Below are 17,416 nucleotides of genomic sequence, written 5' to 3'. Positions count from 1 at the left end.
ACACACACACATACATACACATACACACACACACACATACATATACACACACACACACACACACACACATAAATATGCACACACAAGGGAGCTATGAGGGCAACTGCGTGAATGCGTTAACAGAATCACACCGAATGCTTGTAGGACAAAGTGCTTACTTGTGTGAATACGAAAAAGCCTTGACGCCCATCTTTATCCAGTCTCTCTCTCTCTCGTTACCCTGCACTCTCCACCTCTCTCTCCCTCTCGTCCTCTCTCTCTCCTTTATCCTCCTTCCACCTGTTCTCACCCCTTCCCTCCGCCTCATGACGCCACACAAAGACGTGTTTTATGGTGTCATGACGTTGGAGTGAAGCAGGCGGTGTGGTTTTGTAGTGCGGCTGAATATCCCCACAGATTATGCATCCACTTGGATGGCTGTCAGGTGGTGGTGATATTGTCTCACACACACACACACACACACACACACACACACAACTTCACGCGCCAACATGCACACGTATACAGACTGAATCACACCAGCAGATTTATTCTCCCGCCTCTCTATTTATAGCCTGACTTTAGGTTTCTCTGACGCATCCCATAATATGACTGTAGCAGCCATGATGAGTGTTTTGGTTCTGGGGGAGCTTATTCTGTTCTGTGCTACAGGCCTGTCATATTTCCTGGGAGACAGGCCACACTGGGTTGTGCTAGAGGCACGTCCAGGTTCTTGAGGAACAGCCCCATGGCACTCTATCTCTGATACAGAAGCATGAGCTATGCTCTTATCATGGTTAGGAACAGTAACGTTTGCCCTCTGTCGGAGGCCAGAGCAGATTGGGTTCTTGTAGCTAAAGGCAGCTATTTCGGTCTTGTTTTGTGGGTCTCGTTCACACGGCACGCTATCTGTTGCACACTGTCTCACACCTTCCTCCCTCTGCACCTCGGCTGGGTCACCTGTGTGTGTGTGTGTGTGTGTGTGTGTGTGTGTGTCTTTCAAGGGGTGAGAGAGAGAGAGAGAGGGAGATGGGGTACCATTAATCCTGCTAATGTAATGGGATTAAATAATCTCACTAGAAAAACATTTGAATTACAATTTGCCATTGATAGTAAAATACACTTTTTGGCCAATGGCTGTCATAGTTATAGTTTCTCCTTTTTGTGTGACCTTGATACGTGGTCCAGAAATATTGTAGCCTAAAATAGCTACTGCAGATTCTACCCAAGGTAACCATACACAAATAGTTACAGTAAATACGCATAGCATGAGTTGCAATCATAATTGGATTGTTAACGTCTGCTTCAAATTGTTTGCATCAGATGTGACACACATGTACCGCATGATTTGTTGTAGCAGTATTGCTTTACAAGGCCAGCTGTGTCTGATTAACACATCTGGCTGTAGTAGAGTAGAGCCGATGTAAATAGTAATCTTGTGTATACTGACACTTCCTGATGTATCGTTCAGAAGGAATCGCCTGAAACAGGGTATTGCTGTGGGGTCAAACATGTAGGATGGGGTTTTGTCTTGTCGATTTTATTGGCTCATCCAAGGGGACTACACACCCAGCTGTGGTCATCTTGTTCCAGGTTTTATGCTGGGGAGCAGAGCGATGATATTATTAATGTTGGGATGGAGCTGCCAGTTGAAGTCATCCTAAAAAAACGTGATGACTTGTGATGATATGTTAACACTAAGTTCTCGCTTTCATTGGATTTGAAACATGTTTTAACCGTGGGAAGTGTTGGTGGCACACATTTATTCATAATAATGGCATTTGTATACTACTTATTTATTCTGTCCCTGTGCGATCTGTGTCCACAACAACACGTCGTGAATGTTATTTGTATGACTCCAAACACGCTCCGAGAGGAAGAGGAAGACTCAGCGAGCTCTGAGCCTCTTTGTTGTTTCCAAGAAAGCCCCGTTTTTGTTTTGCTGCTGTTGTCTGTCTAATGCAGACGTGTTTTAAACGGCATCCAGAGACAAGATCAAGGTGTGGAGCCCACAATATCTGTCTGTCTGCTGTGGGATAAAACACAAAACACATACGTCTTGGGGTGAGGGGGGAGTTACCCCTCTCCATTCTTCTTCCTGTCTCAGATCAGATGGAAGGGAAGGAGAGACCCATGGGGAGAGAGCGGGCCGGTGGGGATGCATAGTCCTGCAGTCAGTGGCTGATAAGCATCAGCATTCCCCACCCAGTAGCATGCTGGTGTTTATATCTGGGCTGGAGGTTGGGTGTGTCCTATCTTATCTTCATCTAATGAATGTTTGTCATTCTTTGACTTGGATTCTGTAATGCAGGAATACCTACAGTGTGTTTCCCTTCCAGTATCAAACTGGTCTCTAAATAGCCTTGTCCACTTGTCCCATTCTCGCCTGGCATGGCAGCTAAGGTCTGCATATGTGCAGTCTCTGCCAAAGCACAACGGGTTCGTACTGATATTCAAATTCTCTGCTGGCCCGGCGCCGTTAGTTCCATGTAGAGGAAGTATCTTGGCCTGGAAACACAGTGCTATTGTACAGCCCTGAGTAGAAACATTATAATTCATATGCGCTCTGGCCGGCTGCTCCGCCCCTCACATCCTCTCCTGAGCTGACTGGGCATGCAGACGCAGACAGCCTCCAAGGAATCGCCGGACGGGAAATAACCCCCTGCCTGTTGACTATTGACGTAATGAGACATCATATGGTAGTTTTGGTTAAGTTTGAGGTCAGTGAAAGCTGTAAAAAATGTGGGACTCCACGTCCCGCTTACGTCGGGTAAACTACGAATTTGGGTTCTCTTGGGCGATCAGCGACCGAACGCAGTGACCGCTGGATGACGCGCACAGATCCGCTCACCCAATCCCCGTGGTGTTCCACCGACGATGTGGAACGAGGAATATGATGTTCATTTTGACTTTTTACTTCAACTTCTGTAAGTCTATACTTTCATTTTTACCGTTTATAACTGTTGCTCTTCTTACTTCCCAATCTAGTGGGAACTTCGGTTTACGCCGCGCGTCAAAGCAGAACAGATTGATTATGGAATCGATCCGAGTCGGATCATACCCCTAAGTAGCATAAAGGCAGTGAAATCTGGACTGATCTCAAGCTGTCGTTTTATTTGGATGTTAAGTTGTTTAACTGTTATCCTCGTCACAATTAAACTTGCTCTTTGAACCTCGACCAGCCGTTCTGCAATGTCTATAAAAAAATTAACTATTTACTCGCAATAACGTCATTGTCAGCTCTGCGCCCAGACTAAACGGCAAATTGAATTTTACGTGTGGGCCCTCCATTTGTTTACCATAAGGTTGAATGAACGTCAGACGTGACAACACACAATTCAGGCACCATAGTATTTCCACAGACTAGCAATTGTTATGCTGCAATTGATAAGCCAGTCTCAGTCCAATGTGGCCACAGTCTAGAGAAATGCATACCTTGCACACACACACACACACACACACGCACACACGCACACGCACACACGCACACACGCTAAGGTCTTCTGAGAACCACAATTTGTCTGTTATAAAAGTGTTAATATATATATATATTAACATATAATATATTAATATTGTGTCAATACAAGTGATCCAACATCTAAACATGCAATTAAGAGATGCACACCCCACAGAGACACACCTAATGGGTGTGGGGAGGCCGAAGGGTGACACACAAACCGAGTAGTCACTGACGTGCAGCATCTTGCCCTCTGTTGCTCTCTCTCTCTCTCACACACACACACACACACACACACACACACACACACACACACACACCCCTTGAAGGAATATTTGAGGCCTGGGGACATGGGATATGAACCAGTGTGTTGGGTAAATAGAAAATTTGAAAAGGATTTAGGAGGATTCGATATGATTGTCTCTCTCACTATACAGCTGTGTGTGTGTGTTGGGTGTGCTACTTTGTGTGTGTGTGGGTGTGGATATTTGTGTGTGTGGGCACTCCCTCGTGTCTGTGTATGTGTGTTCTTGTGTGTGTGTGTGTTTGTGCGTCTGCGTGTGTGTGTGAAAGTGAGTTGTCCTATCATTGGCAGCAGGCATCATTGAGGAGACAGCCTTATCCCCCCCCCATGCCTGATATGAGCGTTGGATTGAGTGATTGATGAGGAGGTCTCAGTCTGGCCGCCTGCTGAATTAATCCAGTCAGACAGCCCAAGGCAATTTGATGGTGAACCTGTAGACTGGATATTGTTTATGGCTCGGCTTAACGATATAGGTTTGTATTTGTGTGTGTGTGCGCCTGTGTGCGGTGGGATTGTATGATTCAGGCCATTTCTCGGGTCCATGTGACGGCCATATGATGGAGAGTGTCACAGCAGAATACAATTTAGCCTTTCTCCCATGTTGCTCAAGTACAGGTCACACACAGAAACACACACATGCCGCACACAAAGAGACACACACACACACACCTACACACACACACACACACACACACACACACACACACACACACACACACACACAGCTTCCGTTGTACCCATGGCGACCTGCAGTAGATCACCAGCACAACACTAGGATGCATATTGAATTGAGTAGGCCTAATACGATTGGCCTAATCAGTTTATGTAAAAAAGCAAACCATCTGAATCATCAGCAGGCAATGCTGACACGGCAATGCTGGAGCCGGCCAATCACAGACGGGTTTGCGCCAGGTTTTGAGAGGCGGAGACGTCTGATTGGCAGTTGACATAAATACATTTTCTATTTTCAGATGCACTGCCAATCAGATGATGTAATTACTGTTGGTGGGGTTGGACCAGTGATCTGATCTGTGTTATGAAGATATGCTGGACAGACAGGGTTTTATGTCAGACTGAATCGAGCTGATGGGGAGAGATTAAACTCACTTTAACCTCGTGCCAACTTCTAATTGTCACCTAGACCCTGCCCACCACATCACCGTTGGAGATGTTGATGTTGGTCTGTGGGATAAATCAAGGACAAACGAGTGTTAGAGTTATTTCAAAATAAAACCAAATGTTGTGTGAGGCCGGTCTCAGGCATCAAGCAGCGTCCACCTTCCTATTTTAATCTGCCTTCAAAGGTTCCCAGTGATTATTCCGGTTCCCTGACCAAATCCACTGGGGAGCACCGTGTGTGTGTGTGTGTGTGTGTGTGTGTGTGTGTGTGTGTGTGTGGTGTATATCCACTGACCCCGGTATCCATGTCCTTGTGTGGGACCCAGGAGACCGCCCTCGCTGTGCTTTGAAATGATTGAATATTCCATTAGCTGTCTGCTGCTGCTAGCCGCATGCTACCAGAGCTACGTTTAGAGTGTTAGCTGTTGGCTTAACATCGCTCCACTGATTCCAAAGGGCTTGTCTGTTAGTCTAGTATGCCAGACGATATTTCACCCTAGACTGTAACATTGTTAAACATTTAAAACTAACTGATGCATTATCTTCAGGGTATTCAAAATAAAATAGCATTTACCTGATTGTCTAGGTTGAGAATTGTCAATATTATGTGCAATCTTGCTTCAAATTAAATTGCGATATTGAATTGTAGGTTATTTTTGGACTTTTAACTTGACCTGGCATGGCATTTTTGCTTTGGTTATTTCTGATTAATATTTAAGTTTTATTATCAAAAGGTTAGTTTATACCTGACCAGAGCTCTGTTTATACCTATTAGCGTGCAGTAGCTGTGGTACGATACATGTTGTGTGGCCCAAGGTAAATGTGAATGGGTCGATTATATAAGATTAGATTGTGTGTTGCATTGATTTATTTAAAAAGGACTGGTAATAACACTGTAATAGCTTGTTCAGACATCCCTTCCTCAAAGTGTGAAATGGAGGCTATGAATATCCCTGATTTAAAAATAATGAAGACCTGCAAAACATGCTTCTGCTTTTACCCCGGGCTCCAAAGAAGTCATCTGGGGAAACGACTCTGTTCTCGGAAAGCCACCAATAAATGCCCATAAGAAAACAGGAAACCCAAGTGATGTGCAGTCTTTGGGTCATTTAGCACCGTTTACATTGGGCTTTAAGCAATCATGCTGGAAAAATACTCCCACTGCCACAGCCTTCTCAGGATGTCGAAAATGTAATTTGCTCATTAAAACTGTTCCATGAACTCCATCAAGGTTTTGCAGAAATCTCAATTTTGAAATGATGCATATATCTTGAAATACTATTATAAAAACTCAGTATCCCCACATTTATCAATCGAAATGCTGATGACTAATAGTTAAATTATTCCACTAACATTGGCGTCCATCTGGCCATTGATAAATGGTGAACCATGGAGGGGAGGCCAAGGTAAAAAGTCATTCTCTTCTTTGTTGAGTCATCTCATACAGCGGGGGCCGTATGTAAAGAAGTCCATTTAAAACTCTCAAGTTCCCCTCCAACTGAATAATAACCTGTTGTTGCAAATGGTTTTGTGGGGCGTGTGTGTGTGTGTGTCTGTGTGTGTGTGTGTGTGTGTGTTTGTGTGTACGTGTCCGTGTGTGTGTGTGGATTTGTGTGTGTGTATGTGTGTGTTTGTACGTGTGTGTGTGTGTGTGTGTTTGCGTGTGTGGTTCTCTGTTTGTCTGTGTACGTGTCTGTGTGTGTGTGTGTACGTGTGTGTTTGTCTGTGTGTGTGTGTGTGTGTGTGTCTGTTTGCGTGTGTGGTTCTCTGTTTGTCTGTGTGTGTGTGTGTGTGTGTGTGTGTGTGTGTGTGTGTGTGTGTGTGTGTGTGTGTGTGTGTGTGTGTGTGTGTGTGTGTGTGTGTGTGTGTGCGTGCTCCCCAGTGATACGGACCTCGCGGATGGGCTGTCGGAGACGGACGACTGCGAGCCGGAGCGCCTGGAGCGCGTCGGCAGCACAGACACGCTGGCCAACGGTTGCCGTGCCGACTGCGAGGCCGCCCGGCGCCTGGCCAAACGCCTCTTCCACCTGGAGGGCTTCAAGCGCTGCGACGTCGCCCGACACCTCGGCAAGAAGTAGGTCCTGGGACGGACGGGAGCGCGATGGAAGGGCTGCAGCGGCTCAGGAGGCAGAGCGGGTTGACCGGTAACCGGAAGGTTGCTAGTTCGATCCCCGCCTGCTCCTAGCTGTGAGTGTCGAGGTGTCCCTGAGCGAGACGCCTCACCCCGACTGCTCCTGATGAGTTGGCTGTCGCCCTGAGGGGTTGACTCCGCCGTCGGTGTGTGGATGTGTGAATGAATGGTTAAGTTATGGCGTCTGGAAAATCTCCACAATGTAAATGTATTTCAGGGGCCAGTGAGAAATGTCTATCAGTTGATATTTTCCTTTATCATTCCTATTGCTGTTCTACTTTACGTCATTCTGCCCCTGCTTTACGTCCAATAAGCGTACGAGACAAATACAGAAACAAACATGGAGGAGCATGAAACAGAACAAACGTCCCGTAACCGTCTGAGGCAAAACAAGAGTCTCACAAAAGGAGAAATGAGAAAGTAACTTTAGTTTGTATTTAGAATATTGGATTACTAAAAGTTAGTTATGATGCTGTTGTGGTTATTTTGGGTAGACATTCTTTTCATAGAATTGACGGAAAACGTACTACTGTATATCTGGATGTATACTGTTATGGATATATGAAATGACATACATCGTGATAGAAGACTCGGCCCATATCACCTAGCCCTAGTGTCAGATCCTGTTAGCTGTCCATCACGTCTCGTAGTCCGCAGCGGTTCCTTTTCCACCTTCTTTATCTCAGGACTCCTAAGACCCTCTCAGTGTGTCTGGGAGAGCAAACCACACACATAGACAAATCTGAACACACCACGGGTGGGGATCCTTTGTTCAGAGTTTGAGTGGAGTTTTTCTGTGCGTTGTCACGCCCATACCTTCATCTTGATCGCAAATCATTTTGGGTAAACCACTAAATGTTTCTACATGGTAACAATGACTTCAGAAGTCCCCATGTTTGTATGATCTGGAATACATCAATATGAAATTCTCTCTCTCTCCTTCCCTCCCTCCCTCTCTCCCTCTCTCCCCCTCTCCCTCTCTCCCCCTCTCCCTCTCTCCCTCTCTCCCCCTCTCCCCCTCTCCCCCTCTCCCTCTCTCCCTCTCTCCCCCTCTCCCTCTCTCCCTCTCTCCCTGCAGTAACGACTTCAGCCAGCTGGTGGCGTCCGAGTACCTGAGCTTCTTTGACCTGTCGGGCCTGTCTCTGGACAGGGCCCTGAGGTAATGTCTAACTCGCTTCCTGCAGGCGCGTGTGAATGAGCACATTTGACATTTGTATCGATCAAGCACGCATGATTTGACATGTCTGGCAATCTCTTGTTCCAAATTGCGCTAGAGTTCAGCATAGTGTTAGGTAATCAAGGTGCACACATTTACACAACACAACTTGCGATCCCCGTTAGCGTGTGTGTGTTGGTGTGTGTGAATGCTTGTTTGTGTGTATGCATGTGTGCTTGTGTGTGTGTGTGTGAAGGTGTGTGTATGTCTGTGTGTGTTTGTGTCAAGTTGCGCGTGTGTGGGTGTGTGTGTTTGTGTGTAAAGGTGTGGGTGTGTGCATGTTGCTGCCTCATACCTGTCATCCTACTCTCCTACCTGTCCCTCCGGGCCTGGTGTGTTACCTCAGCTGATGTAACACTAGTCCTGACACTACTCAGGGAGTGGGTGCTGCGGCTGCAACACACACTGCAGGGCGCGTGCAACCGGAGACTCAGGCCACCGGCCGGACGTTGATTCCATTCCATTTCATGACAGTTCTTCGGTGGATTTCAAAGCCAAGTCTCTCATTTCGTCACCATATTTGACATTTTTCAAACAATTTATAAATATATTCTTACAAGTTTGAGTACATCAGTTGTGCTACTAAATAAGCACTCTAGTAATACACAGGGTCAGCAATGATGGATAATCGCAATAATAATATCATCATAATACTGTCTGTCTCCCACATGTCAGATTGAATGTGTTGTAATAACTTAATCGGAGATTGAGCAGAGCATAAAAATATAACCTTAGAGTGTGCGTGTGTGTTTGCGTGTGCATGTGCGTGTACGTGTGTGTGTGCGTGCGTTTGGGTGCGTGTGTGTGTGTGTGTGTGTGTGTGTGTGTGTGTGTGTGTGTGTGTGTGTGTGTGTGTGTGTGTGTGTGTGTGTGTGTGTGTGTGTGTGTGCAGGATGTTCCTGAAGGCCTTCCCTCTAATGGGGGAGACCCAGGAGAGAGAGAGGGTACTGGTCCACTTCTCCAAGCGCTTCTGTCACTGCAACCCCCAGATGGCCTCGTCCGAGGGCCAGGGTGACGAAGAGGAGGACAGCGAGCGCGACGAAGGTTAGGGGCGGGGCGTTGGGGGATGATGAGGAAGAGGAAGATGATGAAACAGTTTAATGTACCCATAATAATTACATTCCAGATACTGTGTCGTTTGTTGTCCACGCACATTTTTTGTATACTGATATCACTGCTTGTATACAGCTTTTGATATATTTATCATATTTAATCTACCTCTCCGATTTATAACCCTGGTTGTGACAGCACATCGAACACTATAACTCCAAATCAAAGCTCTCTTTAACCAGATTGCGGTTTTTGTATTAAGTAAATATTGAGTGTTCCTGATATCTTGATATCTGATTACTTAGGAAACAGAGAACATGATGTTCTCTGTTAAAGGGGTGATGTAGTGCCACCAGGTGGGAGCCTGATCAGCCATTACCACTGTTTGAAACCCACTCGACCCAGTGGACTGTACCAAGTGTTGCTGATCATCCCACGTGGACACTCCCTTTAACATCCCAAGTGGACACATCCCACGTGGACACTCCCACGTGGGATGTCACTAAAACACAGGACAAGGCTGCTTTTCAAACGGCTAATCACACTCACACCAGGCGGCTCAACACCACCCCTTTAACTGAGGCCCTGCTGTGAGCCCAGCCTGCCCGGGCCTAGAGTGTGTGTGACGTGGGTGGGTCCGCGTGCGTGCATGTGTCGGCGGCGGCGGCCCGCCCTGACATTGACCCGCGCTCAGGTGTGTCTTGTTGTGTGCCTGCAGACGGAGCTCACACATTAACCTGCGCCCTCATGCTGCTGAACACCGACCTCCACGGACATGTATGGACCCACCGCCTCCTCCCTCCTCCCTCCTCCTCTTCCTCCTCCTCCCTGCTCCTCCCTCCTCCTCCCTGCTCCTCCCTCCTCCCTCCTCCTCCTCCCTTCTCCTCCCCCCCCTCCTCCTCCTCTCTTTGGATCGCTCCCATGTTGACAGACAGAAGCCCTGCTCAGATCAAAGGCCTTAACGCCTGATCCAGAGGGCAGATCCGTTCTTGTGTGGTCACATGACCCCGCGGTCAGATGAGTGTCAGGTCTGGGACCTCGTGTGGCGGTATTCCACGTTGTCATCACAACGTGGAATCATGCCTGGAGCCAGGGCTGAGCAGCCGAGCCCAGAGGAACAATGAACAGATCAGATCTCCTCAGAGCGAGCAGAGACAACGTGGCAGCACTGTTATTTGTTTCCCAATCTGGAGCACAATATTATTGTTCCATAGTTACCGTTTCACATCCCGTTATTATTAAGAGCATCACTGTTTGAGAATGCCGAGAGATTAGCAGAAAAGCATTTATCGTCGATGTGGCATGTCTCCATTTGTGTTCTATTGTTTCACTTCTCTATCTCCCTCATCCTCTGAATTCATCCTTTCTTCCTCTCCCTGCTCTCTTTCTCTTTCTTCTCTTTTTTTCTTTCTCTCCCCTCTCTCTCTCTCTCCTCCTCTCCGTTCCCTCTTGATCCTCGCTCTCCAGCTCCCCTCTCTCCTTATCTTCCTCACGCCTCTCTTCATCCTCTCTCCTTCTCTCCCCTCTCCTTTTCTTCCTCTCTCTCTTCCTCTCCCTTCAGCCTTCTCTTCCTCTCCCCTCCCTCCTCTTCCTCTCTTTCCCTCTACCTTCACCCTCTCTCTTCCTCTCCCTTCAGCGTTCTCTTCCTCTCCCCTCCCTCTTCATCCTCTCTCCCACCCTATCAGTGTTGACCTTGTTCTGTCGCCTAGTCTCCTCACCTCTGCTGCGCTCGTCGAGGTGGCAGATGTTGGCCATGTTTGTAGTCTATTCCTCCCTCCGTTCTTCCTGCTCTGTGTGTTGTGCTCATCCACTCGCAGTCATACGGTGGTGACGCCTTATGGTGGTTAAACCCTTCCTTTAACAGATGTCCTTCCTCTGTTCCCCTCTCTCTTTCTCTCTCTTTCCCCCCTGTTGATGCTGTTTCTTTTAACCCCTCCCCCCCACCGACCCACCCCTCCCTGCCTGTGCAGGTGGTGAGTATGTTTGTAGTACTAACACCTTCGCACCGTCTCTCCACCTGTTGCTGATGGGGACAGTGCTGCTAACAGCAGCAGGGCACAACGTGACAGCGAGAGGCTGCACCTTGATAGGGGACTGCATGAATCTGCATGAGAGATGAACCGCAGCGGGCGGGGGTTAGAGAGGGACGGGGGGAGTTCAGTCGGATGTTTAATTCCCTTGGTTGTCTGTGTTAGTGAGCCGGCGCCACGCCGAGACTAGGGTGGCAATTAAAATGAGCCGAAGGCCTCTTCGGCGCAACCTTAAGGATTATAGATATAGTTTGTCATTAATTAACCCTGACATAATGGTCCAGGCTGCAGTGCAGACCCAGACGTGTCTAGCTCCATGGTGTTCAGTCAGGGATCAATAATCCATGTCATTGATTCAGTCATTAAGTATTATGTTTATATCATTGATTGCGCTAGTCAGCCTAGTGTTTAGTATTAGCTTTTGGTTTATCAGGTTAGAATAGTGCTACTTTCTTAACCTATGAATACATATTGTTAAAAATATAAAACGTTAACATTATCTCTACAGTGGGTCGATTTTAGAAGCCATAAATCTCATTGATCCTATTTCATAAGATGTGGCTCTCCAAAAATAAAGGGATAAGCTGATACAAATCAGCAGTCTGGCAATGCTAGGCAGCCTTGGCAGAGATACAGCTGCGCAATACTGCCCCCTAGTGGATGAGGAAAGGACGACGCCCGTGGGGAGCTGGAGACCTGCTTAAAATTCTCAGTTCAGAGAAAGTTCACCTCAGCTCAGTTTTCTGACACACTTAGAAATCCTGGGGAAACTCTGCCTCCATGGCTCCCTCCGGGTCTTATTGTGTTGTTGTTGCCAACAGAACATCGGCAAGAAGATGTCCTGTACACAGTTTATCGGCAATCTGGACGGCCTGAACAACGGAAAAGACTTCCCCAAAGAATTATTAAAGGTTATTATATTAAAGGTTCCATGTCTGGTTGCTGGTGTATGAATACTACTTGAAATGAAGACTTTATCAGATGTGAATCCTGCTTCACAGGTGCTGTACAACTCAATAAAGAACGAGAAACTGGAGTGGGCGATGTGAGTATGACAGATTTACCTCCACTCTGTCTGTCTGTCTGTCTGTCTGTCTTTCTGTCTGTCTGTCTGTCTGTCTGTTTGTCTCTGTATGATTAGAATTCTGTAACATACAAATATGTATATATACATATATATATAAATGTGTATATATATATATATATATATATATATACATTTTGGTGTGCATTTAGATATTCTAATATGTAAACATGATTTAATTTATATATATGTATATATAATGCTACAATGGAAAACACTATATAGCAGTAACCTATAGAATGTAATGTGTGTGTGTTTGTGTGTGCGTGTGTGTGTGCTCCCAGGGAGGAGGAGGAGCTGAGGAAGAGTCTGTCGGAGCTGGTGGAGGACCAGGGCGAGGGCGGCACTAAGCGCGTTGCCAGGGTAACGGACGGCAATAACCCCTTCATTGCCATCCCCATCCTGCTCAACGCCGTGACGTACAAACACGGCGTGCTGAGCCGCAAGAGCCACGCCGACATGGACGGCAAGCGCAGTGAGGGCACACACACACACACACACACACACACACGCACGCACACACACACACACACGCGCACAGGCAGGCACACACACACACACACACGCACGCACACGCACAGACACACGCACACACACACACACATGCACAGGCACACACACATGCACAGGCACTCAAAGACACACAGACACACATGCTCACACGCACACATGCATGCGCGCACACACACGCGCTCAAAGACACACAGACACACAAGCACACTCACTCAAAGACACACATGCACAGGCACACACGCTCACAAAGACACACAGACACACATGCACACGCACTCAAATAAACACAGACACACGTGCACAAACAGACAAGCCTCAGGCTATGAAACGCTGCATATCGTCATGGATGATGAATTAGCTGGGGGGGAGGTAATGGGGAGGGGGAGGTAATGGGGAGGTGATGGGGAGGGGAGGTAATGGGGAGGGGGAGGTAATGGGGAGGTAATGGGGAGGGGGACACAAAACTGATGTATCTCCTGTGGAACCTCTTCTATTAGGAGATCAATACAGCTTTTGGCCCTTCATATTTTTCTGAAGCTATCTTTTCTTGGTGAATGTTTCTATCGAGCAACCTCTTAATTATACATTTCTAAACTCTCTCTCCCTCTCCCTCTCCCTCTCTCTCTCTCTCTCTCACCCAGCCCCGAGGGGTCGTCGCGGATGGAAGAAGTTCTACGCGGTTCTGAAGGGGATGATCCTCTATCTCCAGAAGGTACTGCACCTTCTCCCGTTGCCCTGTTGCCATGGAAACCCCTCGCCAGCCGCAGTGACAGCGGGACGCGCGGCCTAGCAGCTGCCTGCGCCGCTGCGCTAGGCTAGCTGCCTCTCAGCTGTCTGTGTGTGTGAGAGAGGGAGGGAGGGAGGAGGCATTCAGGCCTCTGTACAGCCCTGGGTTTGGCGCCCCCTGCTGGTTGACACAACGTACTGCCAGATGTGAAGCCCTATGAGATGACAGAAAATAAATATAATTTGATTGTATATATTGTGTCAAAATAATATAATGCTATACGAAGCAAGCAAATTTATAGTTATTTTAGCCAAATCCTCTATCTTGTGTAGCCTCTTGTATCTTAAGAGGCTATAACAAGAACTGACCTTTGTCCCAGTCCAAACATTTACATAACCCAGCCTTGTAGAGCATTATACCCACAAGGGACCACACATCTGCATAGGGTCTCCATCCAGCAGCAGAAATACCTGGACCTCACCCCAGACCTATGCTCCTCTCCTTTCTCCCCCCTCTCCCCTCTCCCCTCCCCTCTCCCCTCTCCCCTCCCCTCTCCCCTCCCCTCTCCCCTCTCCCCTCCCCTCTCCCCTCTCCTTACCCCTCTCCCCTCCCCTCTCCTCACCCCTCCCCTCTCCCCTCTCCTTACCCCTCTCCCCTCCCCTCTCCTCACCCCTCTCCCCTCTCCCCTCTCTCCCCTCTCCCCTCTACTCTCCCCTCTCTCCTCTCCTCACCCCTCTTCACTCTCCCCTCTCCTCACCCCTCTCTCCTCACCCCTCTCCCCTCTCCACTCTCCCCTCTCCTCACCCCTCTCCACTCTCTCCTCTCCCCTCTCCCCTCTCCTCACCCCTCTCCCCTCCCCTCTCCCCTCTCTCCCCTCTCCCCTCTCCTCACCCCTCTCCCCTCTCCTCACCCCTCTCCCCTCCCCTCTCCCCTCCCCTCTCCCCTCTCCTTACCCCTCTCCCCTCCCCTCTCCTCACCCCTCTCCCCTCTCCCTTCTCCCCTCTCTCCCCTCTCCTCTCCCCTCTCCCCTCTCCCCTCTACACTCCCCTCTCTCCTCACCCCTCCTTCCTCTCCCCTCTCCTCTCCCCTCTCCTCTCCCCTCTCCTCACCCCTCTCCCCTCTCCCCTCTTCACTCTCCCCTCTCCTCACCCCTCTCTCCTCACCCCTCTCCCCTCTCCACTCTCCCCTCTCCTCACCCCTCTCCACTCTCCCCTCTCCCCAGGACGAATACAAGCCGGACGCCGACCTATCGGAGGCGGACCTGAAGAACGCGGTCCGGATCCACCACGCCCTGGCCACGCGCGCCACCGACTACAGCAAGAGGCCCAACGTGCTGAAGCTCAAGACGTCCGACTGGAGAGTGTTCCTGCTGCAGGCCCCGTGAGTCATAGCTACACCTACACCACCTGCACCTACGTCACGACGACTACACGCCACACCACCGTTACCGCAACTACACACAACATACCATGCAAAATCGCTCAGTCGCTCGAGCCAAGAAAACTTCATGTTCCCCTCGCCTCCCTCTCCTTCTCTCCTCTCCCTCCCCTCCCCTCTCCTTCCCTCCCCTGCCTCCCCTCTCCTCTCCCTTCCCTCTCCTCCCCACCTCTCCTACCCTCCCTCCCCTCCCCCCCTCCCTCCAGGAGTGAGGAGGAGATGATGTCGTGGATCTTCCGGATCAACCTTGTGGCGGCGCTGTTCTCTGCGCCGGCCTTCCCCGCCGCCATCGGCTCCATGAAGAAGTTCTGCCGGCCGCTGCTGCCCTCGTCAGGGACCAGGCTCAAGCAGGTGAGATACACCACCCATACACCACCCAGAACAGCACTAGCTACACCACACAGAACAGCACTAGATACACCACCCAGAACAGCACTAGATACACCTCCCAGAACAGCACTAGATACTCCACCCAGAACAGCACTAGATACACCACCCAGAACAGCACTAGATACTCCACCCAGAACAGCGCTAGTACAACACCCAGAACAGCACTAAATACACCACCCAGAACAGCACTAGATACACCACCAAGAACAGCACTAGATACACCACCCAGAACAGCACTAGATACACCACCAAGAACAGCACTAGATACACCACCCAGAACAGCACTAGATACACCACCCAGAACAGCACTAGATACACCACCCAGAACAGCACTAGATACACCACCCAAAACAGCACTAGATACACCATCCAGGACAGCACTAGATACACCACCCAGAACAGCACTAGATACACCACCCAGAACAGCACTAGATACTCCACCCAGAACAGCGCTAGATACACCACCCAGAACAGCGCTAGTACAACACCCAGAACAGCACTAAATACACCACCCAGAACAGCACTAGATACACCACCAAGAACAGCACTAGATACACCACCCAGAACAGCACTAGATACACCTCCCAGAACAGCACTAGATACTCCACCCAGAACAGCACTAGATACACCACCCAGAACAGCACTAGATACTCCACCCAGAACAGCGCTAGTACAACACCCAGAACAGCACTAAATACACCACCCAGAACAGCACTAGATACACCACCAAGAACAGCACTAGATACACCACCCAGAACAGCACTAGATACACCACCAAGAACAGCACTAGATACACCACCCAGAACAGCACTAGATACACCACCCAGAACAGCACTAGATACACCACCCAGAACAGCACTAGATACACCACCCAAAACAGCACTAGATACACCATCCAGGACAGCACTAGATACACCACCCAGAACAGCACTAGATACACCACCCAGAACAGCACTAGATACTCCACCCAGAACAGCGCTAGATACACCACCCAGAACAGCGCTAGTACAACACCCAGAACAGCACTAAATACACCACCCAGAACAGCACTAGATACACCACCAAGAACAGCACTAGATACACCACCCAGAACAGCACTAGATACACCACCCAGAACAGCACTAGATACACCACCCAGAACAGCACTAGATACTCCACCCAGAACAGCACTAGATACACCACCCAGAACAGCACTATATACACCACCCAGAACAGCACTAGATACACCACCCAGAACAGCACTAGATACACCACCCAGAACAGCACTAGATACACCACCCAGAACAGCACTAGATACACCACCCAGAACAGCACTATATACACCACCCAGAACAGCACTAGATACACCACCCAGAACAGCGCTAGTACAACACCCAGAACAGCACTAAATACACCACCCAGAACAGCACTAGATACACCACCAAGAACAGCACTAGATACACCACCCAGAACAGCACTAGATACACCACCCAAAACAGCACTAGATACACCACCCAGAACAGCACTAGATACACCACCCAGAACAGCACTAGATACACCACCCAGAACAGCACTAGATACACCACCCAGAACAGCACTAGATACTCCACCCAGAACAGCACTAGATACTCCACCCAGAACAGCACTAGATACTCCACCCAGAACAGCACTAGATACTCCACCCAGAACAGCACTAGATACTCCACCCAGAACAGCACTAGCCAGGCCATAAAACCACCTCCTCATTTAAACAATACACCACCCAGAACAGCACTAGTTACACCACCCAGAACAGCACTAGTTACACCACCCAGAACAGCACTGGTTACACCACCCAGAACAGCACTAGATACACCACCCAGAACAGCACTAGCCAGGCCATAAACACTACGTTCACACCGATACACCACCCAGAGCGGCGATAGCCAGGCCATGAACAGCAGCTCCACCTTGAACCCTAACCCTGAAACACCACCGTATTGCACCACCTGCAACTATAA

The 17,416-nt window shown here is 48.9% G+C and overlaps 1 protein-coding gene across 1 annotated transcript in view; it reads left to right on the top strand.

Annotated features, from left to right (window-relative positions):
• psd2 (pleckstrin and Sec7 domain containing 2) overlaps positions 1–17,416 on the top strand; it is a 38,474-nt gene that overhangs the window by 13,918 nt on the left and 7,140 nt on the right. Inside the window, exons 4-13 of the mRNA XM_079745001.1 lie at positions 6,742–6,933; positions 8,069–8,149; positions 9,099–9,250; positions 9,975–10,033; positions 12,108–12,197; positions 12,288–12,331; positions 12,655–12,845; positions 13,525–13,595; positions 14,833–14,990; positions 15,254–15,398. Of these exons, the coding sequence (XP_079601127.1) occupies positions 6,742–6,933; positions 8,069–8,149; positions 9,099–9,250; positions 9,975–10,033; positions 12,108–12,197; positions 12,288–12,331; positions 12,655–12,845; positions 13,525–13,595; positions 14,833–14,990; positions 15,254–15,398 (1,183 nt within the window). The remainder of the gene's footprint in view (positions 1–6,741; positions 6,934–8,068; positions 8,150–9,098; positions 9,251–9,974; positions 10,034–12,107; positions 12,198–12,287; positions 12,332–12,654; positions 12,846–13,524; positions 13,596–14,832; positions 14,991–15,253; positions 15,399–17,416) is intronic.

Source organism: Pollachius pollachius (assembly GCF_949987615.1).
Source record: "Pollachius pollachius genome assembly, chromosome: 10".
NCBI classification, from domain to species: domain Eukaryota; kingdom Metazoa; phylum Chordata; class Actinopteri; order Gadiformes; family Gadidae; genus Pollachius; species Pollachius pollachius.
This window is presented reverse-complemented; position numbering and strand designations above follow the sequence as displayed.